This window comes from Phyllobates terribilis, unplaced genomic scaffold (genome assembly GCF_046119375.1).
Source record: "Phyllobates terribilis strain yellow unplaced genomic scaffold, ASM4611937v1 Scaffold_5__5_contigs__length_657084704, whole genome shotgun sequence".
NCBI lineage: Eukaryota > Metazoa > Chordata > Amphibia > Anura > Dendrobatidae > Phyllobates > Phyllobates terribilis.
In genome coordinates this window covers 174,432,126-174,456,887 of record NW_027362765.1, presented here as the reverse complement: position 1 = coordinate 174,456,887, position 24,762 = coordinate 174,432,126, and the positions used below count along the sequence as shown (strand labels likewise).

General features: G+C 41.1%; 2 protein-coding genes across 2 annotated transcripts in view; one reads left to right on the top strand and one right to left on the bottom strand.

Moving 5' to 3' along the window:
- Window positions 1-410: 410 nt before the first annotated feature.
- PRR15L (proline rich 15 like) lies at window positions 411-4,823 on the top strand. Its single transcript, XM_073683504.1, has 2 exons — window positions 411-811; window positions 3,806-4,823. Exon 2 carries the CDS (start codon window positions 3,818-3,820, stop codon window positions 4,106-4,108), a length of 291 nt encoding a protein of 96 aa, XP_073539605.1. The 5' UTR covers window positions 411-811; window positions 3,806-3,817; the 3' UTR covers window positions 4,109-4,823.
- A 3,902-nt stretch (window positions 4,824-8,725) lies between these two features.
- PNPO (pyridoxamine 5'-phosphate oxidase) overlaps window positions 8,726-24,762 on the bottom strand; it is a 60,637-nt gene continuing 44,600 nt past the window's right edge. The window contains exons 5-7 of the mRNA XM_073683503.1: window positions 13,304-13,432; window positions 12,041-12,111; window positions 8,726-11,953 (exon numbers count right to left, since the gene is read on the bottom strand). Coding sequence (XP_073539604.1) covers window positions 11,794-11,953; window positions 12,041-12,111; window positions 13,304-13,432 — 360 coding nt within the window. The 3' untranslated portion in view covers window positions 8,726-11,793. The remainder of the gene's footprint in view (window positions 11,954-12,040; window positions 12,112-13,303; window positions 13,433-24,762) is intronic.

The following is a 24,762-nucleotide window of genomic DNA, read 5'->3' as shown; positions in this document are numbered from 1 at the left end:
TTTCTGGAACTGTAAGACGCTGCATTTTTTCTGCAATAAAAATACGCAGAGTCAAAAATGCACCAAAAGCTCAGTGTGGGAACGTAGCCTAAAAGTCATTTTCTTCAAGGAAGTAAAAGTAGAGACAGGTCCGAGGATCTGACAGAAGCGGGACAGCAATGTGGCCTGGTAATGACACGGCTCAAGCATCCACACCACATAGTTGTGAAAACCTTTCCTATATGATTGATGTCCGCCACACTGTTTCCCCATTCATATATCCCATTCAACATAAACTTTACTTTCACCTCCAGTATATGTGTAGGGTGTGCGCAGGTACACGGCCCTGATTTCTATTGTTGCACACTTCTGTCACACTCACCTGCTGAACTCTAGTAAAATGTGACAGGTGTGTCCTACCTATAAATATTCATGTCTCAGTTCCTGTTCTCTCCTGTTTGTTGAGCTGGGAGGGTCAGGTTTAACCTTCAGAGGGAGAGAGCGAGAGAGAAACCGAGACACCTGTACCAGGCTGAGCGACACTCCAGTGCCAGAGACCAACAGAGACCTCTGTCCCAGTGAAGGATCCTCCAAGAGCTGTACCAGTGCCATATCTTTATAGCCGGGGAGGACACCACAGCTTTGCTTCAGAAAAGAGGCGCCTGTCTATCTGCAAGAAGGATACAACAGACATCTAGATAGATCTCTACTGAAGAGGATCTTCACAATCCACTGGAGACGATAGATCTAAGACAGCGCTGTACTTGGGAGAAACTGATACACCTGTAACCAAGAAGAGTGCTGTGACAACGAGACATTGTTAGAGACACAGGTAATGTCTGCGTACATCTCGCTTAAAGCTACCTGCCATCTATAATTTCGGTCTAACATATGCTGCGTAGATCGTAGAGCTGCTTTTTCGATTTGTTTCCTGCTGTCTATCAGGATCTTCTTAATTGCCCCAGGTCCGCCTTACTGTAACAGGTGCATGGTGACTTCTCAGCTGTTCTGGAAGTTTTGCTCCAAGATGTTCTTGGTGGGTAAAGACTGGTGACGACAAGGCGGTGGATCATTGAAGAGAACTAAAGATATTAGGATTTTAAAGAAGGTTTTATTATTTTGTGTTGATGCCAAAAGTGGACCATACATAGGGATTAGAAATGAGCAAAATGATTTGGAAGACCTTGGTCCAGCGGCCACGTTGGTAGTCTATGGCTGCCGGACCAGAGCCCAGCGAACTTCCTCCTACCAGGGTTGCCAACGTCCAAAAATTTGAGGATAGTCCTTAAAATAGGGCACTTTTTTTTACCCTATCCATAAAAAAAAATTAATGCATCCGTGATTTTTTTAAAGCTGAAGAAACTTATACAGATTGTTATGACTGTAATTATCATTTTACAGTGTACAGTGAATGCAGCTGATGACTTCATATCAGAACTATGGGCTTTAGACATGGATCATTTATAATCATAATAATTTATTATGGTTTTTCAATGTGGTTGTAAAAAATATGATCTGTCTGTGATTTTTTGATAAGCCGTCCAGAAAAAAAATAAAAATAAAGTTGGCAACCCTGCTTCCAACCTGCCGGCACCTTTTCTGATTAGTAGGTCCGGAACAATATTATTGTAGCGACATGATACATGTATGAAGTCATACCGGGCCTACTAATCAGAAAAGTTGCCGGGTAGCCGGAGATTCACAGAGCTCTGGACTACTGACATGGCCACTGGACCAGGGTCCAACAAATCATACAGGCATACCAGTTTCGTGTAAAATAAATCATCGCCAGGTCTAATTGTGAAGGGTTTCCAACCACTGGAAGCAATACTGCACTAAAAAATAATATGTAAGTTTTAGTAAGTGCTGCCAATACTACACAAGAAAAAGGCAGTGGTGTCATAATTAATATACCAAATAGATCATTTCAAACCAGATCAATGGATTTTCAGCCCAAGTGTGAGTATTTCTCGTTAGCATTCAATTAAGATGACCATGAATCCAAAATATATGTTGCTTAGAAAATCTCTTAAAATTAGCTATTCCCAAATTACTATACACCTCCACTTTCATATAAACAAAGAAAGTGGAGTATTAGTTGTCAGGCACCTATGACAACACTTATCAAGTGGGAAACAGCAGAGTTGACCAGGTTGATATAAAACTTATCGAATCTGTCCCATAAACAGCATTTATCACCGATTCCAGGATTGAGGATAAATATTTAATTGTTGGGGGTCTGACTGATCGCACCACAACGATGTGGAGAACAGGATCCCCAGTGTGAGTAGAGCAGTTTTATGCGCGGGATGGGAGCATGTACATTACTTCTTCCATAGATCCATAGAAGTGAATGGAACAGTGATCAGTACTGCTCCTTTTTTGCAGGGAACTTCTGGACCCAAATTCTAGTGATCAGTAGGGTTTCCAGTGATTGGACCCTCAGTGATCACACACAGCGAATCTGTCACCAGGTTTTTGCTACCACAACTGAGAGCAGCATGGTGTAGGGGCAGAGACTCTGATTCCAGTGATGTGTCACTTACTGGGCTGATTTTGATAAAATTAGCTGTTTTCTCTGCAGCAGATCTCTGAATGCTGAGCTCTGTGTAATCCCGCCCACATCACTGATTGGCAGTTTTCTGTGTACACTATACATGGGCACAAAGCTGTCAATCAGTGGTGAGGGTGGGGTAAAACAGAGCTCATGAATTTGGAGGACTACCTGGCAGCAGGTTTACTAGTCCTCTAGTGATAATCTACTGCTGATTAAACTGTGATTTTATCAAAATGTGGTGGAACAAGCAGCCCAGTGACATAGCTGGAAACAGGGTCTCTGTCTCTACATTATGCAGCTCTCAGATTAGGTGGCAAAAACCTGGTGACAGATTCCCTTTAACTTTAAAATGGAAAGGGTCTGCATGTTTGTAAAAAATACTGTGTAATAAGAGTAGTCTAAACTCATACATAATACATTTCTAGCGACCCAAAATCATAGAGTGTATGGGCGCCTTAATTAGGCAGGTCTAAATCAAGGCAGACATGTCACTCGAAGCAAGGATCACCAATCCACGACTTGCCTACTTTGGACACATCATACGTAGAGATTAGGGTTGAGCGAGTATGTTCTGTTCCGAGTATGCTCGGGCCGAGCTCCGAGTAGTTACAGCTGCTCGGTGATATGGTTGAATCGCTCCCGTGTGCATGATTTGCAACTGTTTGACAGCTTAATTACATGTGAGGAATGTGTAAGAAATAGACATTCCTCACATGTAATAAAACTGTCAAACAGTTGCAAATCACGCACACGGGAGCGATTCAACCATATCACCGAACAGCTATAAATACTCGGAGCTCGGCCCGAGCGTACTCGGCGAAAGGGTTAATAGAACATACTCGCTCAACACTAGTAGAGATCAATCCATGGAGAAGGACATCATGGTCGGAAGAATGGAAGGAACAAGGTGAACAGGAAGACCAGCAACCCGATGGCTTGATACTGTCAAAATAACGGTGGAGAAAACCCTGGTGGACCTATCTAGGCTTGCACAAGATCGTTCATCCATCAAGTCGCCATGGCTCGAGATCGAGCCGAAGGCCGTTAAATAAATAATAAAAATTAGTGCAAGATTTGGATCTCTATGCAAGGTCTTTTTCCTCTGGGTTTCTAATCTATAGAAGATAGGAATATTTACTGACATTATCTCACATTTTCTAGTTGTTTTCAGTAATATTTGTCAAAAATAGTAATGATAAAACAGATATATTTCTGAATTTCATGTTAGTAATTCCAAACAAACTTCTATCTTCTTTTCTTTTCTTCCAGCTCCTCAGCTCCATGGCGGAGCAATCATATAGTTGGTGGAAACTCACATTTCTCAGAAAAAAGAAATCTACACCAAAAGTTGTCTATGAATCGGTGGTGGAGCATGCGGGCACGGAGAAGGCACCAGAGGAGACCCCAGGCGATGCCAATTACACAGCACGGCTAGAGAAAATTGTGGACAAAAATACAAAAGGCAAACATGTAAAGGTGTCCAACTCTGGCCGATTTAAGGAAAGGAAGAAGGTCCGTCCTTCACTAAATGATACACCTGGACTATGCCCCGAATCTTCAAATGGACAATGAAGCAAATTAATTCTTCATTCATTCATTGGACAGCAATAGCTTAGAACCATTCTCAATGAAGGCACCTCCATGTAAAGGATAAGATGGATCCAGACCAAAGATGCCATTGATTTATTTTGATGACTGGCTCTTCCCAGTGTTTACAGACACATTCGTACTTATGTATGAGTGTTAGTCACTCCTGACCATGTATGCACACCTACCATTTCACAAAAATGCGTATTCTCCTCCTTTACCAACCAAGCACTATGGACGCAAAAGCAACCACTGGCCTCTCAGGAAGAGATATTCCGACCCAACGGTTTACATTGTGTGTGCCGCATACATGTGCTGGGTCATATATGCAAAATATAGTGTGTGTACTCTACCCAGCTATAGGCATTATGCAATATGTGTGCATCCAAATGATACAAACACCGCAAGCCCACCAAGCCAAATCAGCTTGAACGTGTACAGAAGTTGTACTTATTCCAGACCAATTGACCAAGAGCTACTATTATAGGCTTGTGTGCAGAGGTAACATATGCTGCAGAGGTAACATATGCTGCATACACCTACAACTGGTAATTTCCTACAACACAATGTATGGAACATAATGAATGTAATGTATATTTGTCCTTTTTGAGTGTTTTTTTTTTAATCTGAGCTGGATCATTTGCCAGGCATATTTTTCTATGTGCTAATAAAAGGCACAACATGTGCTACAAATGTCAAATTGTGATGCCTGAAAGTGAGTATGTTCTGGATATGGACTATTTAATATTTTATCTAATTCTTTGCTACTCTTTACTCATAGTATTTTATTAATGGTATTTTACTAGGTCCGTTTAGTTGACAAAAATTGTTCAATAGCTAAAATTGCAAAGTGCTTGTAAAAACAAGCAACTTTGCACTTCTTATTAAAAATGCTCTCTGTTCTCAAGAACTGAGGGGGTTTTATTTTTAAAGCTAAACAGCTTGTTGTCTAAGTTGGTTACCTCTGCAGTCTCAGAATGATCATCATGTATGGAGTACTGTATGCTTTAGAGCTTGCTTGCAATGCTGCCTCGCTAGATCTGTCCAGCCTCAGTCCCCCTGTGCTTCTCCCATGCTGCAGAGGCAAAACTGCCTGTACTAGCAGCCTGGGAGAGCGTTCGGTTAGGACCAGCAGAGTAACCATTCCGCTGATTGGAACTGTCGATATTTAAGAGTGCACTGCCAACAGCAACCAGGAAGCCAGGAGACGGAGGAGCAGTGCACTCCTTAAGTTTAAATATCCAAACACTCCTTTGAAGGTTGAATCAATATGAAAATTTGATTTCTCATGGAAGGAAAGAAAACTGGCTTGCTAGTGCTGCCTATTAGAGGTAGCTACCCTGTAATTTTATGTCCGACCTTTTAAGTTGCCAGCTCCACTATACACTACATCAAGGGTGAAATCAACAAAAGATAAAGCCAGAGGTGAAAACAATGAATGTTAGGAATTTAGAAAACCTTAGGATTTAGAGTTACAGATTAATGTTCCATTCATGCAGTTGGGAAGAGGCTATTTCTTGAATAGTGGTGGGGTCTTGTACCAACCTGGTCCTGGACATGTTGGATACTTTACCTTAATTATGTAAGTTTACCATAATAGGTTTGGACTGCCTCACCAGAGATGTGGCCCCATCCAGCTCTGATGCTGTGATGCAATACTGTGCCCAAAAAGCCAAAGATCCAGAAAAAACTGGTGCCGATAAGTCTTTTCTTTCCTGCCACTTGCAACCAATCAGAACTGGATTTTTTGTTGAACTGTCACTGTCACTGTCACATGCCAAATCTATAGGAATTTATTACTCAATTATATCGGAGAGTGACTCAAGGGTGAAAAAGTGGTGCGACTAGACCTGCTTGTATGGCTTGGTATGGCTGATTTCCTCATTTAACGTGGGCATTAGTGGGGCTATTGGCATTTGCCTGCTTGGTAACACAGGGAATAGGACTGATGTGTAAAAGCAGTTCCTATGTATAATTTTACAAAAGTTTATGGTACAAAATAAACTGTCCGACCTCATTATAATTTCTCTCTGTGGTAATGGACATCTAAACAGAGAAGTTGTCCAGAAGCCACGTCAATTCCTTTAATTACACAGTCTAGCTACTATTTTTAGTGTAACTTAAGTATACCGATCCCTGTAGTAATGTGGCATCTTAGCTGTATATAGGATTCATGACTTATTTATGTCCCAACTATCAGATTTCCATGCTGCACAATTCCTAAGAAGTGTTGGTATTGTATCCATTCATAGTAGGACTCTCCCATAGAAATCATGACGGCTGCTTTCACATAAAACATTTACCTACAGCACAGACCAAAAGTTTGGACACACCTACTCATTTAAAGATTTTTCTGTATTTTCATGACTATGAAAATTGTACATTCACACTGAAGGCATCAAAACTATGAATTAATACATGTGGAATTATATACTTAACAAAAAAGTGTGAAACAACTGAAAATATGTCTTATATTCTAGGTTCTTCAAAGTAGCCACCTTTGGCTTTGCACACTCTTGGCATTCTCTTGATGAGCTTCAAGTGGTAGTCACCAGAAATGGTTTTCACTTCACAGGTGTGCCCTGTCAGGTTTAATAAGTGGGATTTCTTGCCTTATAAATGGGGTTGGGATCATCAGTTGTGTTGTGCAGAAGTCAGGTGGATACACAGCTGATAGTCATAATGAATAGACTGTTAGAATTTGTATTATGGCAAGAAAAAAGCAGCTAAGTAAAGAAAAACAAGTGGCCATCATTACTTTAAGAAATGAAGGTCAGTCAGTCCGAAAATTTGGGAAAACTTTGAAAGTGTCCCCAAGTGCAGTTGCAAAAACCATCAAGGGCTACAAAGAAACTGGCTCACATGAGGACCGCCCCAGGAAAGGAAGACCAAGAGTCACCTCTGCTTCTGAGGATAAGTTTATCTGAGTCACCAGCCTCAGAAATCACAGGTTAACAGCAGCTCAGATTAGAGATCAGGTCAATGCCACACAGAGTTCTAGCAGCAGACACATCTCTACAACAACTGTTAAGAGGAGACTTTGGGCAGCAGGCCTTCATGGTAAAATAGCTGCTAGGAAACCACTGCTAAGGACGGGCAACAAGCAGAAGAGACTTGTTTGGGCTAAATAACACTAGGAATGGACATTAGACCAGTGGAAATCTGTGCTTTGGTCTGATGAGTCCAAATTTGAGATCTTTGGTTCCAACCACCGTGTATTTGTGCGACGCAGAAAAGGTGAACGGATGGACTCTACATGCCTGGTTCCCACCATGAAGCATGGAGGAGGAGGTGTGATGGTGTGGGGGTGCTTTGCTGGTGACACTGTTGGGGATTTATTCAAAATTGAAGACATACTGAACCAGCATGGCTACCACAGCATCTTGCAGCGGCATGATATTTTATCCGGTTTGCGTTTAGTTGGACCAACATTTATTTTTCAACAGGACAATGACCCCAAACACACCTCCAGGCTGTGTAAGGGCTATTTGACCAAGAAGGAGAGTGATGGGGTGCTGCGCCAGATGACCTGGCCTCCACAGTCACCAGACCTGAACCCAATCGAGATGGTTTGGGGTGAGCTGGACCGCAGAGTGAAGGCAAAAGGGCCAACAAGTGCTAAGCATCTCTGGGAACTCCTTCAAGATTGTTGGAAGACCATTTCCGGTGACTACCTCTTGAAGCTCATCAAGACAATGCAAAGAGTGTGCAAAGCAGTCATCAAAGCCAAAGGTGGCTACTATGAAGATCCAAGAATATAAGACATATTTTCAGTTGTTTCACACTTTTTTGTTAAGTATATAATTCCACATGTGTTAATTCATAGTTTTGATGCCTTCAGTGTGAATGTACAATTTTCATAGTCATGAAAATACAGAAAAATCTTTAAATGAGGTGTGTCCAAACTTTTGGTCTGTACTGTATGTTGTGGATTTATCTCATCTAGACAATCCCTTTCCATATGCTCAGTTGGGCATAGGAAGATCATAGAGCCTGGTCTTCTACTGAGGTCCTCCCGCAGCTCTTGCTCTGGCCGGACCCTCTGTCAGCCAATAATATAAATGTCCACAAGTAATTATATATATTTGCCGACTGGAAATTCCCGAGGGAAATTCTGCTGTTTTCTCTTGGGAGCCACATTCGTAGCTGATAATCATCATATCTCATATTAATAGAGCGATACGAAATGAAACAACGCCTTTAATGAAAAAATCACCTCGAAATATAAACCTATGAGTTGTGTGCGCTAATGCTAAGTAAATAATTGTTGTCCTACATCTAAGGCTACGTATGTTCACAAGTCCGATTTGGATCCATTTGAAGATAAAAATTGAAATGAACAAAAATGGCTACCAAATGGAAACCAAAGTTTAGTATTTTTAAATTAATCTATCTGATGAATCCATTTAAAAACAGAAACTTCTGCCTCCATTTTTACTACGGCTGTCTCTGAACACCTCTAGTTTTCTGTGTCTGCCCAGACCTTAAAAATGGGTTCAATAAATTGAAACTTTAATGGACGACTATTCATTTTCCATAGACTTTAATGTAAAACGAAAAAAAAAAGTGTCCTCTTTTTGGGATCAGAAAACAGTTGTGTAGTTCACAGCTTTATGCTTTTTTTTTTTTTAACGCCGTATGCAATATATACATACTGATATATATATATATACATACATATACATATATACAGGGTAGTCCAAAAGTAGGTGGCTAGAAAGTGTAATAAGGTTATGAAGGGGGAGATTTATCAAATAAAATCTAGTAATTTTAGATGACATTATGTGGAGTGATGAAGCTTCTTTCAAATTATCCGGCCATATTAACAGACATAATTGTATTTACTGGTATAATGAGAACATGCATTTAACATTAGAGCAACAACTAAATGAGCCTGGTGTCAATGTTTGGGGTGGTATTTCAAGTTTTGGTGTTTTAGGACCAATATTTTTTGATGTAACAGTCACAGGAGATAAGTATCTCGAAATTCTAATGAATCAAGTTGTTCCCCAGTTACAGCAACAGCCTAATTCAAATGACCTTTATTTCCAACAAGATGGGGCCCCTCCACATTATTCAAGAGTAGTCCGCGAGTATCTTGATGAAACATTTCCTAATAAATGGATTGGCCGAAGAGGCCCACTTGATTGGCCGGCACGTTCACCAGACTTGACCCCAATGGATTTTTTCTTTTGGGGACTACTCAAGGACAAAGTTTATAGTCGAAAACCAAAAAGTGTCAGTGATTTGAAAAATTACATAAGAGATGCATTTCAAGAAATTAATACCCAAAGAGACTTGTGCAAAAAAGTTTGTCGAAGTGTAAGAGGCGACTTCAAAGCCGTGCAAATAGTAATGGAAAACATTTTGAGCACCTGTGTTGATAAAATTTAAGAGTTTTTATATTATTGTTCAGAATAAAATTTAATTGTCAATGTTATGCTTGTGTTAGTAAATATAATTTTATATATAAATGAAAATAAATGTTATTATTTTCTGTCCACCTATCTTTGGACCACCCTGTATATATATAATGCGTGGGTATATATTGATATATGTATGTGTATATGTGTATATATATATATATATATATATATATATATATATATATATATATATATATATATATATATATATATATACACTGCTCAAAAAAATAAAGGGAACACTTAAACAACAGAATATAACTCCAAGTAAATCAAACTTCTGTGAAATCAACCTGTCCACTTAGAAAGCAACACTGATTGACAATCAGTTTCACATGCTGTTGTGCAAATGGAATAGACAATAGATGGAAATTATTGGGAATTATCAAGACACACTCAATAAAGGAGTGGTTCTGAAGGTGGGGAGAGTCTGGAGACGCAGTGGAGAGCGATCTGCTGCCTGCAACATCCTTCAGCATGACCGGTTTGGCAGTGGGTCAGTAATGGTCTGGGGTGGCATTTCTTTGGAGGGCCGCACAGCCCTCCATGTGCTCGCCAGAGGTAGCCTGACTGCCATTAGGTACCGAGATGAGATCCTCATACCCCTTGTGAGACCATATGCTGGTGCGGTTGGCCCTGGGTTCCTCCTAATGCAGGACAATACCAGACCTCATGTGGCTGGAGTGTGTCAGCAGTTCCTGCAAGATGAAGGCATTGAAGCTATGGACTGGCCCACCCGTCCCCCAGACCTGAATCCGATTGATCACATCTAGGACATCATGTCTTGCTCCATCCACCAACGCCACGTTGCATCACAGACTGTCCAGGAGTTGGCGGATGCTTTAGTCCAGGTCTGGGAGGAGATCCCACAGGAGACCATCCGCAACCTCATCAGGAGCATGCCCAGGCGTTGTAGGGAGGTCATACAGGCACGTGGAGGCCACACACAATACTGAGCCTCATTTTGACTTGTTTTAAAGGACATTACATCAAAGTTGGATCAGCCTGTAGTGTGTTTTTCCACTTTAATTTTGGGGGTGACTCCAAATCCAGGCCTCCATTGGTTAATAAATTTGATTTCCATTGATGATTTTTGTGTGATTTTGTTGTCAGCACATTCAACTTTGTACAGAACAAAGTATTCAATGAGAATATTTAATTCATTCAGATCTAGGATGTGTTATTTCAGTGTTCCCTTTATTTTTTTCAGCAGTGTATATATATATATATATATATATATATATATAAATATATATGTGTGTGTGTGTATATATTTATTTGAATGGATGGGTCTTGTAACTGAATGTTTTATTTCTGTTTTCCTGCTCCTCAAATGGACAAGAAAGATTGAAATACAAAGAGAGATGTGAACGAAGCCTTATTGGGAAAGCTAATTTAGAACCACTGGGACTATCATTTTAGCTCCTGGCGGGGTTACCAGTCAGCTTTCACAGAGATTGATCAGTACATCAGCTGTACATATGGAACAGGTGAGTGGAGCGGGATGATGCATCATTGCCTAATGGGAGAGATTTGCTGCTTTGCTGGTGACAATCACTGTGTGCCCTGTATGGTAGACACATTGGATGTCACCCAGCTTTCTCATACAGCAGAGTCTATTAAAATATTCATTTTTTTTTTTACCATGCCAGCTTGGCAGACTGCAATAGACGTGATATTGCATGAACTCTTGCTTTTGGCCTGGGCCATCCTACATTTGTCTCTAGGTCAATGGTGCTACCACTCCTTCAGCTTTATTGTTGTCACATTCTGCCTCCTCCATATTTGCACAAGGTGTTCCTTGTGACTCAGCTCCTTACATGTGAGTGACATGTTCACGCTACCTGTGCCTGTTACGTTGATTTAGACCTCAGCATTGCACCTTGTGGCACATTAGAATTCACTCGCCATCTGACCAACTCATATACTTCTGCTACGCAGTGAAGAAAATATTCAATGCTCTGCTTCTCCACGTGATCCACAAACTTCCCGTCGCCACTGTTTATTAACGTGATGATACATTTCACAATTGTTATGTGTTCTGCAGGACATGTTTATCTGGATACCATTACTTACAGCTCATGCACTTACTATTAACTACAACATGAACGCAATATCCCAGTAAATGGGAGAAGCACAGTGTTTGGCACAAATACGCGATTCTGGAGGTAGGTTCTTCTTCATGGGTAAAGGAGGACATCATTGTGCTTTGATCCAACATGTAAAACATGATATCTTTAGAAGTTATGGAGCAAGCCGCTCATACACCCACCCACCCTCACCACGATGGGTGTAAGGACTGGTTTCTTCTCCTTTAGGTCGACGGAATACAATGCGGTCATGTAGACGATTAGTCTGTCCTTGCCAGAACTCAATCACCGAAGGACGTACAATGTAACCTCCCCTGCAAAAAATAAAAAAAGGGGCCAATCTTGTTTTAGAAAAACAGCTTCCGATCCGGTCATCACCAGGGCTACTTTTTGGCACTCACCATTCGGGCGGTCTTGGCACCTCTTTGTCTTTGTACTCTTCTTCCAGTTCAGCATTCTTCTTACGCAAATACTGTTAATAAGATATAATCACCATAAAGCTATTCTAATAATTGTTCCCAAATTAATTTTTAGGTATTTCCATCATAATTCGCTGTTGGGAAATTTAGATCGTCACTTGTCATCATCTCTTGCTCATAAAACAGTGATTTTATCAAAACTACACAAAGCAGCCCAGTAAGTGACACATCAATGAAATCAGCGTTTCGGTCTTTACATTATGTTGCGCTCAGATTAGGAGGCAAAAACCTTTCTATAAATCATAACAGAAATAGAAATGCAAAATGTTTCACTTTTTTCATATACACTTGTAATTTTGAGATGAATCAGACCTTTAACATTCCTTTCAAACACACTGATTGCACTTTACATAGCTTTACCTATGCAATTATTTTCCTAAGTTGCTTGTTTTTATGAGAGCCTGTAGGATATATCAAAAAGTGTATTAAAAAAATGTGTCCAGTGCTAAAGGCAATAGAGGATGTGGTCATACAACCATCATGGACTGGTGGACCTGATAACGAGTGATTGTGACCACAGTGCTCACATATGTTATGTTGCCACTGGCGGGATCTTTCCATAAGGTATACTGTAGGCTCTAGTTTACTGATTCTATGCAGGTTGCTATCCTTAGTTTATGATCGAATATGTCCAGGACTGTTTCATATACAGGATCAGAGCTGAACAAACCTTTGAGACTCACTACCATACATTGGAAAATAATAGGAGTGTGTGATTTATGGATGGATTTCCCTGCAGCCCTATCCAGTCCATGATCACAGTCAGTTTGAGGATATTCAGTTATTCTAACACAGACACATATAACAACCATAGTCTGACATCTACGTATGTGAAAGCCATGACACATGTAAACTTTAAAGTTTGTGTAGGTTGGAGGATCTTTGTGATAGACAAGAAGGTGGCTGCGGATCTTTCCTGGGAGCCAGTATAAGACATTGAAGGTACAAGTGGATAATTATAGAAGTGTGTTGACAGATATGACAAATCCTGAAGGAATGAGTCAGTGTCTGCCATAAATAAGAACAATAGCATGGGAAGAATTATTCGCTTGATAGACCGGTAGGAAAAATCTCCCATGTCACAAGGGAAGGCGTGCCTGTGTCAAGCTGAAAGGAGCTGTGGTGTGCCAGGTAAACAGGTGGCGCTGCCAGCAGCACATGCCATCTTCTTCAGGCCACACTCACCTCTCGGTCTGGAATAACTTGGCTCTGTTTGCTCACCGCAGCACCAATCTGACTGCTTTTTGGACGGGAGTGGAAATAAGTCTCAGATTCTTGGTCTGAAAGTCTTTCCACTGGACCCTCTATCCGCACCTACATGAGACACAAGCCCCCGTTACCAAGATTAGGCAGCAGCAAGAGAAATATAAGCAGTAATGAACACAAATATATAAATCATTCAAAAAGTGTACCAACAATTTCAGAAAACATTTGTTATGTCTTATTGACATGGAAGAAGTTCTGATTTGTAAATGTCTGGATTCCCATCAATCATTAAGGTGTTGTCCACCACTGGACAGTTTCTTACTAGTTATCTCTAGTGTACTCCATAAAAGGAAAATATATGTATATATACAGTTATATGAAAAAGTTTGGGCACCCCTATTAATCTTAAGCTTAATGTTTTCTTAAAATTGGTGTTTTTGCAACAGCTATTTCAGTTTGATATATGTAATAACTGTTGGACACAGTAATGTTTCTGCCTTGAAATGAGGTTTATTGTACTAACAGAAAATGTGCAATCTGCATTCAAACAAAATTTGACAGGTGCATAAGTATGGGCACCCTTTTCATTTTCTTGTTTTAAATACTCCTACCTACTTTTTACTGACTTACTAAAGCACTTTTTTTGGTTTTGTAACCTCATTGAGCTTTGAACTTCATAGCCAGGTGTATGCAATCATGAGAAAAGCTACTTAAAGTGGCCACTTGCAAGTTGTTCTCCTGTTTGAATCTCCTCTGAAGAGTGGCATCATGGGGTCCTCAAAACAACTGTCAAATGATCTGAAAACAAAGATTATTCAACATAGTTGTTCAGGGGAAGGATACAAAAAGCTGTCTCAGAGATTTAACCTGTCAGTTTCCACTGTGAGGAACATAGTAAGGAAATGGAAGAAGACAGGGACAGGGACAGTTCTTGTTAAGGCCAGAAGTGGCAGGCCAAGAAAAACATCAGAAAGGCAGAGAAGAAGAATGGTGAGATCAGTCAAGGACAATCCTCAGACCACCTCCAGAGAGCTGCAGCATCAACTTGCTGCAGATGGTGTCACTGTGCATCGATCAACTATACAACGCACTTTGCACAAGGAGAAGCTGTATGGGAGAGTGATGCGAAAGAAGCCGTTTCTGCAAGCACGCCACAAACATAGTCGGCTGAGGTATGCAAAAGCACATTTGGAGAAGCCAATTTCTTTTTGGAAGAAGGTCCTGTAGACTGATGAAACCAAGATTAAGTTGTTTTGTCATACAAAAAGGCGTTATGCATGGCGGCAAAAAAACACAGCATTCCAAGAAAAACACTTGCTACCCACAGTAAAATTTGGTGGAGGTTCCATCATGCTTTAGGGCTGTGTGGCCAATGCCGGCACCGGGAATCTTGTTAAAGTTGAGGGACGCATGGATTCCACTCATTATCAGCAGATTCTTGACAATAATGTTCAAGAATCAGTGATAAAGTTGAAGTTACGCAGGGGATGGATCTTTCAGCAAGACAATGATCCAAAACACCGCTCCAAATCTACTCAGGCATTCATGCAGAGGAACGATTACAATGTTCTGGAATGGCCATCCCAGTCCCCAGACCTGAATATCATTGAACATCTGTGGGATCATTTGAATAGGGCTGTCCATGCTCGGCGACCATCAAACTTAACTGAACTGGAATTGTTTTGTAAAGAGGAATGGTCAAAAATACCTTCATCCAGGATCCAGGAACTCATTAAAAGCTACAGGAAGCGACTAGAGGCTGTTATTTTTGCAAAAGGAGGATCTACTAAATATTAATGTCACTTTTCTGGTGAGGTGCCCATACTTATGCACCTGTCAAATTTTGTTTGAATGCAGATTGCACATTTTCTGTTAGTACAATAAACCTCATTTCAAGGCAGAAACATTACTGTGTCCAACAGTTATTACATATATCAAACTGAAATAGCTGTTGCAAAAACACCAATTTTTATAAAACATTAAGCTTAAGATTAATAGGGGTGCCCAAACTTTTTCATATAACTGTACCTGCCGGACTGGCGTCAACCCTCTATATGCTCCTGTGTCTCGTGACATAATTTCATGTGACTGATGAAACCAATGAGCAGCTGCTGGTTAGTTGCAGCCTTCATAATATTATTCGAGCAAAAGAATAGTGTTTTTTGCACTCTGACGTAATAGTGAAGGCTGCAGCCGATCAGTGGCTGTAGTGATGTGACATTCTTTATTAATATTTATCAAGTTTACTTATATAGCGCTATCATATTCCACTGCGCTTTACAGACATTGTCATTACTGTCCCCATCGGGGCTCACAATCTAGATTCCCTATCAGTATGTTTTTGGAGTGTGGGAGGAAACTGGAGAACCTGGAGGAAACGCACACAAACACGGGGAGAACATACAAACTCCTTGCAGATGTTGTCCTTGGTGGGATTCGAACCCAGGACCGCAGCGCTGCAAAGCAACAGTGCTAACCACTGAGCCACCATGCTGCCCACTGTTTATGTCTCAAGACTGGTGGGGAACACAGTGGAGATTGGAGGATTTGCAGTTTTTCTGGTGTCACAGTATTATGTCACTCTAACCTACAAGTAAACAATGTGCAGACACATGGACAGCAGACAAGTAACTTTCCATCTTCTTTCATGAATATTTATTACTTTCTTGCAAAAGTTTCATCGTGAGGAAGCATGGAGCGGAACAGGTTAACAGCAACGCTGCCATGGAAATCTTGTTAACCCCATGATGACAATCAGCAGAGCTCTGCATGAATCATGGGGAGAGGTTCGCTGTGATAAGAGCAGGCTTTCCAGTTTCTGTGTTGTTCTCTGTGCCATTGTTTTCTCGCTAAGACATAGACACTTAAATAACAGGTAGCAGAAGCCACAAGGAGACCGGGCAAGTTCCCGAGCAATGAATTTGGTGCACGTGTCAGCATTTTGGCCGAGCGTTGTTAGTGTTATCCCAGGTTTAATACTTTAACAAAACACAACTCCCTCTATGATCAATCAGCAAGGCCATATACTGTTTTATTGGATTAGATATATCCACAAATGGAGGAGCCATAGTTGTTTAAATAAATTACGGTATGTCTTGAAGAAAGCCAGCCCACCAGGTCTTCCCTAAAATTACAACATAACTAAACAAATATCTGATTCATAAGAGATCCAGCGCCTGATTCAGGTGCCACGCATAGCACTACATATGAATGCACAGCACTCACTATTCTGCTGAAAGTCAGGAGGCATCAGCAGTCTCAAACAGTTGGTACATACAGTGTTCGAGCCTTTCTTTGGAGGTATATGCACGATGAAGACCTCCATTGGAAGGCCACAATGTATGTCACAGTACAAACATACAGCAGAACATAGCATCTATTGGGTCCAGTCATAAAAAAATATGCAGCACACCGTATTTTTTATGGCTGTGGCCCCCTATATATGAAAACGTAGTCAGCTGCCCTTTTCTACACAGCTGGAAAAACAGAATATTGACACATACCAGCCTGACATAGCCCAAATAGGACCTACGACGACAAGGACGTTTCCAGGTGTATACAGTAAACGTAGGGTGCAGACACAGTGTGCAATGAATGTAAACCTAAATCTATTACACTGCTAAATAAACAGTTTAAAAGGGTTATTCCCATCTTATATCGGTACGATTGCAAAGTACTTGTAAAAACAAGCAACTTTGCAATTAAAGTTCCATTTAATTTTCAAGAACTGAGACAATTTTTTTTTGTTCATAGGTCGTTACCTAAGGGCCCGACCGCCGATGTTGTCTAGCAGTGGTGGCTGAACACACACATTGCTTACAAGAGCTTTACAATAGGGTTTGTAAGTGCTGCTCTGAAGCAGGCTGGATCACTGGAGTGTGCCATTAGCGGACAGGACTACTTTGCTACTCCAATGCTGCAGAGCCAAAACTGCCTCATATATGATCACCATGAGCAGACCGTTCAGGCCAGCGGTGCAATGATGACTCTGGTCCAAACGGTCAATGAAACATGAGATCCCGGGTGGGAGGTTGGGGGTCAGTGCTCTCCTGAAAAGACGTCATAGGACAAACCCTTTATATAAAACCAATATTTACTAAGGAGTCTAAAAGACTTACTAAGTAATAATTGCACTTTTACTAAAGATTTTTAACACGGTTTCACTGTAAAGAAAATCGGACAGCTGATACATGCTGCCTGTGGATTGGGCAGCATGTATCAGATACTGGCTGTATAATTTCCAAAAAATATACTTTAAAAGCCTCTGGGAGACTAGCTGGACAGGTGGGTCTCTCCCAGCCTGCTGCCAGCGACTAACAAGACTCTACCTACAGTATATATTGCATGCAGGGAGAGACCTGTCACTCCAGGGCAGCAGGTGGAGAGAAGCCGCTGGGGACCAGCCTATCCGACTAGTCTTCTGTGCGGCTCGGTCTTCGACTGGCATTTAAAATATATTTTTATTTGAAATGCCGCAGCCTGCAGAGTCAAACATACCTGGCTGAGATCATATAGTTAGTGCCTGACACATACAGCAAGTGGATTGGGTAGCATGTATCAGCTGTCAGGTTCCCTTTAAAGGGAACCTGTCATGTCAGTTGGAGCGTGTAAACTGCCCCCAGGTTGTTGTTAGTGATGCATATCTGCAATATGCATCACTAACACGCTTTTTGCATTAAAATCGGCGCTATAATCTTTTGTAAAAAACAATTTATATACTTATATTTTACTTGCACGTTTACACATAGGGGTGTTCATTACTGTATTCAGTGCGGCTTGTTGCCGCCCACTCAATCTGAATCATCCCCGCTTTGCGCTGACATCACATGAATAGTCTTGTTGTGGTCCCGCGCTTGCGCACTGTTTACTGTCAGCCTTGCTTACGCAATGTGTATTGTAAAGCCGCGCGTCACCGCATGTGCCCAGTGACAAACGGCTCCCCCGCTCCCAATTGTATGCACGGGAGCCGCTCAAGTGAGATATAACTATATAAAGTGTTTTTTACTAAAGATTATAGCCCCGATTTTAATGCAAAAAGCGTGTTAGTGATGCATATTGTATCACTAACAACAACCTGGGGTCAGTTTACATGCTCCATCTGACATGACAGGTTCCCTTTAAAGTGAAACAATGTTAAAAATCTTAAAAAGTGCAATTATTACTTGGTAAGACTTCCTTTTAAAGAGTTGCAGTACTTTGCGCATAGATTACAGGAAAAGTCCTAAACAAAAGTTAATTTCATTGTTTAAATGTATATTTATTCTTGAGCTCCCACAACTGAGTGCTCTGAATCTGTCCATAGGAGAAGGCCATAAAGCACTGCTCATCCTGGGCCTCCTGGTTTATGACTAGAATGCCAGAACTGCTGCGACACACAGGCAGAACAGTATGAGAGATCCTACTAAGCCATATGTAATGTACAGGCTGATTACAACTGATAGACGCAAGATCAAAGAGACACAGGGATCTTATATTTCCAAGTTTTTTACATTTTATGTAAAATATATTAACGGCTTTAACCCTTAACTGCTGCAGCCTGTTTTCAACTTCCTGAGACATCTTTCAAATCTGACATGTGTCACTTTGTGTGGTAATAACTCTGGATCACTTTTACTGATCTAGAGTTATGGCGCCATTTTCCAAGACCCATAACGTCTCCATTTTTCGGGATCTGGGGCCAGGTGAGGGCTTATTTTTGCGCACCGAGCTGACGTTTTTATTTATACCAATTTGGGGTAGATACGATCTTTTTATCGCCTGTTATTGCATTTTATTGCAATGTAGAGGCGACCGAAAAAATGTAATTCTGGCGTTTCGATTTTTTCTCGTTACACCGTTTACCGATCGGATTAATTCTTTTTTTATATTGATAGATCGGGTGATTCTGAACGCGGCGATTTGAACTGTTATATTTTCATAATCTGTTTATATTTTTAAAAAACTTTTTTTTTTTACTTTACACATGCTTTATTAAGTCTCCATGGAAGGAGCTGCGATTATCCGATCGCCTGTGTTACACATAGCAGTGCTTCAGCCCTGCTGCGCCGACCTTTGGGCGGCACTTATAGCATCATGGCAATGACAACTACAGGGGTCTCCTGTAGACCTAATGTGGTGGAATGTACAGTGGCTTGCGAAGTTATTCACCCCCTTGTTTTGCTACCTCACAACCTGGAATTTCACTGTGTGTTTTTTTTGAGAGTTTGTATTAGTTCATGTAAAGAACATGCCTACAACTGTGAACATTTAGTTTTCTTTTTATTGAGAAGCAAACAACAAATAGGACAAAATAAATGAAAACTTCATTGTGCATAACTATTCACCCCCCTAATGTCAGTACTTTGTAGAGCCTCCTTTTGCGGCAATTACAGATACAAGTAGCTTTGGATAAGTCTCTCCACATTTTGCCACTGGGATTTTTGCCCATTCCTCAAGGCAAAACTGCTCCAGCTCCTTCAAGTTAGATGTTTTCTTCTGGTGAACAGCAATCTTCAAGTCTGATCACAGATTCTCAATTGAATTAAGATCTGAGCTTTGACAAGGCTATTTCAAAACATTTACACATTTCCCCTTAAACCACTCAACTGTTGCTTTAGCAGTATGCTTTGGGTCATTGTCTTGCTGGAAGGTGAAACTCCGTCCCAGTCTCAAATCACTGACAGACTGAAACAGGTTTCTACTCAAGAATATCCCTGTATTTCGCACCATCTTCCCCTTGACTCGTCACATTTTCCCTGTCCCTGCTGCCAAAAAACATCCCCATAGCATGATGCTGCCACCACCATGTTTCACTGTGGGGATGGTGTTCTTAAAGGTGACGAGCTGTGTTGGTTTAGTGCAAGGCATGGCGTTTACCTTGGTGGCCAAAAAGTTAAATTTTTGTTTCATCTGACCACAGCACCTTCCTCCAAACATTTTGGGAATCTCCCACATATCTTTTTGCAAACTCAAAATGAGCCTTACAATTTTTGTGTGTAAGTACAGGATTTTTTTGCCCACTCTTCCATAAAGGCCACCTCTATGGAGTGTATGGCTTATTGTGGTCATATGAACAGATACTCCAGTCTCTGCTTGGGAACTCTGCAGCTCCTTCAGGGTTACCTTTGGGCTTTGTGCTGCCTTTCTGATTAATGCCCTGCTTACCTGAGCTGAGAGTTTTGGTGGGTGGCCCTCTCTAGGCAGGTTTGTTGTGATACCATGTTCTTTCCATTTGATGATAATGGCTTTGATGATGCTCCGGGGGATCATCAGAGATTGGGATATGTTTTTAAAACCCAACCCTGACTTGTACTTCTCAACAACTTTGCTCCTGACTTGTTTGGAGATCTCCTTGGTCTTCATGGAGTTGTTTGATTAGTAGTGCCTCTTGCTTTATTGTGTTGTAGCATCTGTGGCCTTTCAGAAAAGGTGTGTATATACTGACAGACCATGTGACACTTAAATTGCACACAGGGGGACTTCCTTTCACTAAGCATGGGACTTACGAAGTTAATTGCTTGCGACAAAAATGTTTAGGGGCTTCATAGCAAATGAGTGAATAAATACGCCAATTTTTATTATTTGATCCCATAAATTTAATTTATGCATAGATTTTTCTCACTTCACCAACTTAGGGTATGTGCACACGATGCAGAAATGAAGCAGAAAATTTCTGCATCATTTCTGCATCTCCCTGGCAGAAAAAACGCATGCAGATTGTGCATGCGTTTTTCCTGCAGAATACATGCGGATTCACATGCGTTTCCACATGCGTTTCCGCATGCAGATTGACAAGCGCTTTCCAGGCGATTTTAGCATCACTTGGAAAGTGCTTGACAACTAGGTCACACTATATAAATCCATGCAGCCGGCATGGATTTATATAGTGTGACCCGAGAGAGTGTATTTACTTACCTCCGATGGTCCGCGCTGTCCAGCTCAATCCGTTCTCCCTCGCTGGCAACTTTGAATTGAAAGACCTGCCGACGTCAGCGTCACGTGACCCGTCACATGACTCTGACGTCAGCGCAGGTCCTTCAACTCAAGTGCCGGGAACCAAGCAGGAGCGGTGCGCGGGCCGACAGAAGGTAAATATACATTTATTTTTTATTTTATTCTTTTTTTTACAGCTTTTTTAATGGTACTTGGGTGTGGATGAGACTCTCCTCTCCTCCACACCCGGGTACCATCCGCACATTAGAACGCGCCAATAACGCAAGTACAAATGCAGTCTTGCGGAATTGGCGCGTTCTAATGCAAGTCAATGGCGGCGAAAATGCCGCGTTTACGCAAAATTAATTGACATGCTGCGGATTTTTGAGCGCAGCGTTTACACTGCGGAAAAATCCGCATCATGGGCACAGCACATGCGGATTTCAATTGGGGAACATTGCTGCCCTTCTACCATGCGTTTTTAATGCGTTTCCGCGGCGTTTACGCAACTGCAAAAACGCCGCGGAAACGCATTAAAAACGCATCGTGTGAACTCAGCCTCAGACTATTTAGTGGTGATGCATCACACACAAATCGGATTACAAAAATATTTAAACACAGGTTGTAATGTAACAAAATAGGTAAAAAGCCAATAGTTGTTGTTGGTGGGGGATGAAAACTTTCGCAAGCCACTGTATAACTTGTGTGGAGAACATCAGGATACAGAAGGGTGTTGCGTTAGCAGGGTAAATTAGAAATGTAATTATTCACGGACATGTGGTACTCATTGATGATATCTTTAAAGGGAGTTTGTCAGTGGGATCAACCCTCCTAACCTATCTATATTGGCATGCAGGTGATAGGAAGTTGAATAAAATGATAACTTGATATCTGCGATCCAATGTCTTATTCTAGAGAAATCCATGTTTTTCTTAATATGTAGATGAGCTTTTAGGATCTATGGGCCAGACATAGATCTACCTGAGAACCTGCCTCCAGAGCTTATTTTAAATCAAAGGGGCATTATGTAATGACTGACAGTTTGCTCTCCTGATCTACATGTCTCACACTGGTAACTTCCACTTTCAAAATAAGCTCTAGAGGCAGATTCTCTGGGAGATCTATCTGTGGCCCATAGATCTTAATAGCTCATTTACATATAGGAAAAATTAGGACTTCTCTGGAATAAGACATTGAATCGCAGATATATATATATACACATATATATATATATTATATATATATATATATATATATATATATATATATATACAAACCAGAGAAACCTGACCAGCACCTCCTAGTGTGAACTGGTGCCAGCTGCCGTAACTATAAAATATATCAAAATAATGCAGCAGCACTCCGTATGGCCAAGATAAGTCTTAACAATGAAAATAATGAAAATATTAGATCTAAACTGTTTTGCTTAGCAACAAGTACTTACAAACAATGAAGGTTTTTAGTGCATAAATTGGCCAATTGATGTGTGCCCATCAACCACGGCAAGGTAACCTCCCCCTGATGGGTAACTACTTTGCCTAACATGCCACTTTTGGGCGACAAGCCTACAACTAAACGGACAAACATGTCTTCTTCTGGGCTAAAAACACCTACATTTAAAGGGCAAGCAGAGCTGTTTATACAACACCTGCTGGTTAATGGGAGGAGTGCAGAATCAGGCAAGAGGCAGTTACACCCCTTTATAGTAATACAAACCAGAGAAACCTGACCAGCACCTCCTAGTGTGAACTGGTGCCAGCTGCCAACCTTCATTGTTTGTAAGTACTTGTTGCTAAGCAAAACAGTTTAGATCTAATATTTTCATTATTTTCATTGTTAAGACATATCTTGGCCATATGGAGTGCTGCTGCATTCTTTTGATATATTTTATAGTTACGGCAGCTGACACTAGTTCACACTAGGAGGTGCTCGTCAGGTTTCTCTGGTTTGTATTACTATAAGGGGGTGTAACTGCCTCTTGCCTGATTCTGCACTCCTCCCATTAACCAGCAGGTGTTGTATAAACAGCTCTGCTTGCCCTTTAAATGTAGGTATTTTTAGCCCAGAAGAAGACATGTTTGTCCGTTTAGTTGTAGGCTTGTAGCCCAAAAGTGGCATGTTAGGCAGACTAGTTACCCATCAGGGGGAGGTTACCTTGCCATGGTTGATGGGCACACATGAATTGGCCAATTTATGTGCTAAAAACCTTCATTGTTTGTAAGTACTTGTTGGTAAGCAAAACAGTTTAGATCTAATATTTTCATTATTTTCATTGTTAAGACGTATCTTGGCCATATGGAGTGCTGCTGCATTCTTTGGATATATATAGATATATATATATATCTATATATATACAGTACAGACCAAAAGTTTGGACACACCTTCTCATTTAAAGATTTATCTGTATTTTCATGACTATGAAAATTGTACATTCACACTGAAGGCATCAAAACTATGAATTAACACATGCGGAATTATATACTTAAAAAAAGGTGTGAAACAACTGAAAATATGTCTTATATTCTAGGTTCTTCAAAGTAGCCACCTTTTGCTTTGATGACTGCTTTGCACACTCTTGGCATTCTCTTGATGAGCTTCAAGAGGTAGTCACCGGAAATGGTTTTCACTTCACAGGTGTGCCCTGTCAGGTTTAATAAGTGGGATTTCTTGCCTTATAAATGGGGTTGGGACCATCAGTTGTGTTGTGCAGAAGTCTGGTGGATACACAGTCTGAATAGACTGTTAGAATTTGTATTATGGCAAGAAAAAAGCAGCTAAGTAAAGAAAAATGAGTGGCCATCATTACTTTAAGAAATGAAGGTCAGTCAGTCTGAAAAATTGGGAAAACTTTGAAAGTGTCCCCAAGTGCAGTTGCAAAAACCATCAAGCGCTACAAAGAAACTGGCTCACATGAGGACTGCCCCAGGAAAGGAAGACCAAGAGTCACCTCTGCTTCTGAGGATAAGATTATCCGAGTCACCAGCCTCAGAAATCGCAGGTTAACAGAAGCTCAGATTAGAGACCAGGTCAATGCCACACAGAGTTCTAGCAGCAGACACATCTCTTCAACAACTGTTAAGAGGAGACTTTGTGCAGCAGGCCTTCATGGTAAAATAGCTGCTAGGAAACCACTGCTAAGGAGAGGCAACAATCATAAGAGACTTGTTTGGGCTAAAGAACACAAGGAATGGACATTAGACCAGTGGAAATCTGTGCTTTGGTCTGATGAGTCCAAATTTGAGATCTATGGTTCCATCCACCGTGTCTTTGTGCGACGCAGAAAAGGTGAACGGATGGACTCTACGTGCCTGGTTCCCACCGTGAAGCATGGAGGAGGAGGTGTGATGGTGTGGGGGTGCTTTGCTGGTGACACTGTTGGGGATTTATTCAAAATTGAAGGCACACTGAATCAGCATGGCTACAACAGCATCTTGCAGCGGCATGCTATTCCATCCGGTTTGTGTTTAGTTGGACCATCATTTATTTTTCAACAGGACAATGACCCCAAACACACCTCCAGGCTGTGT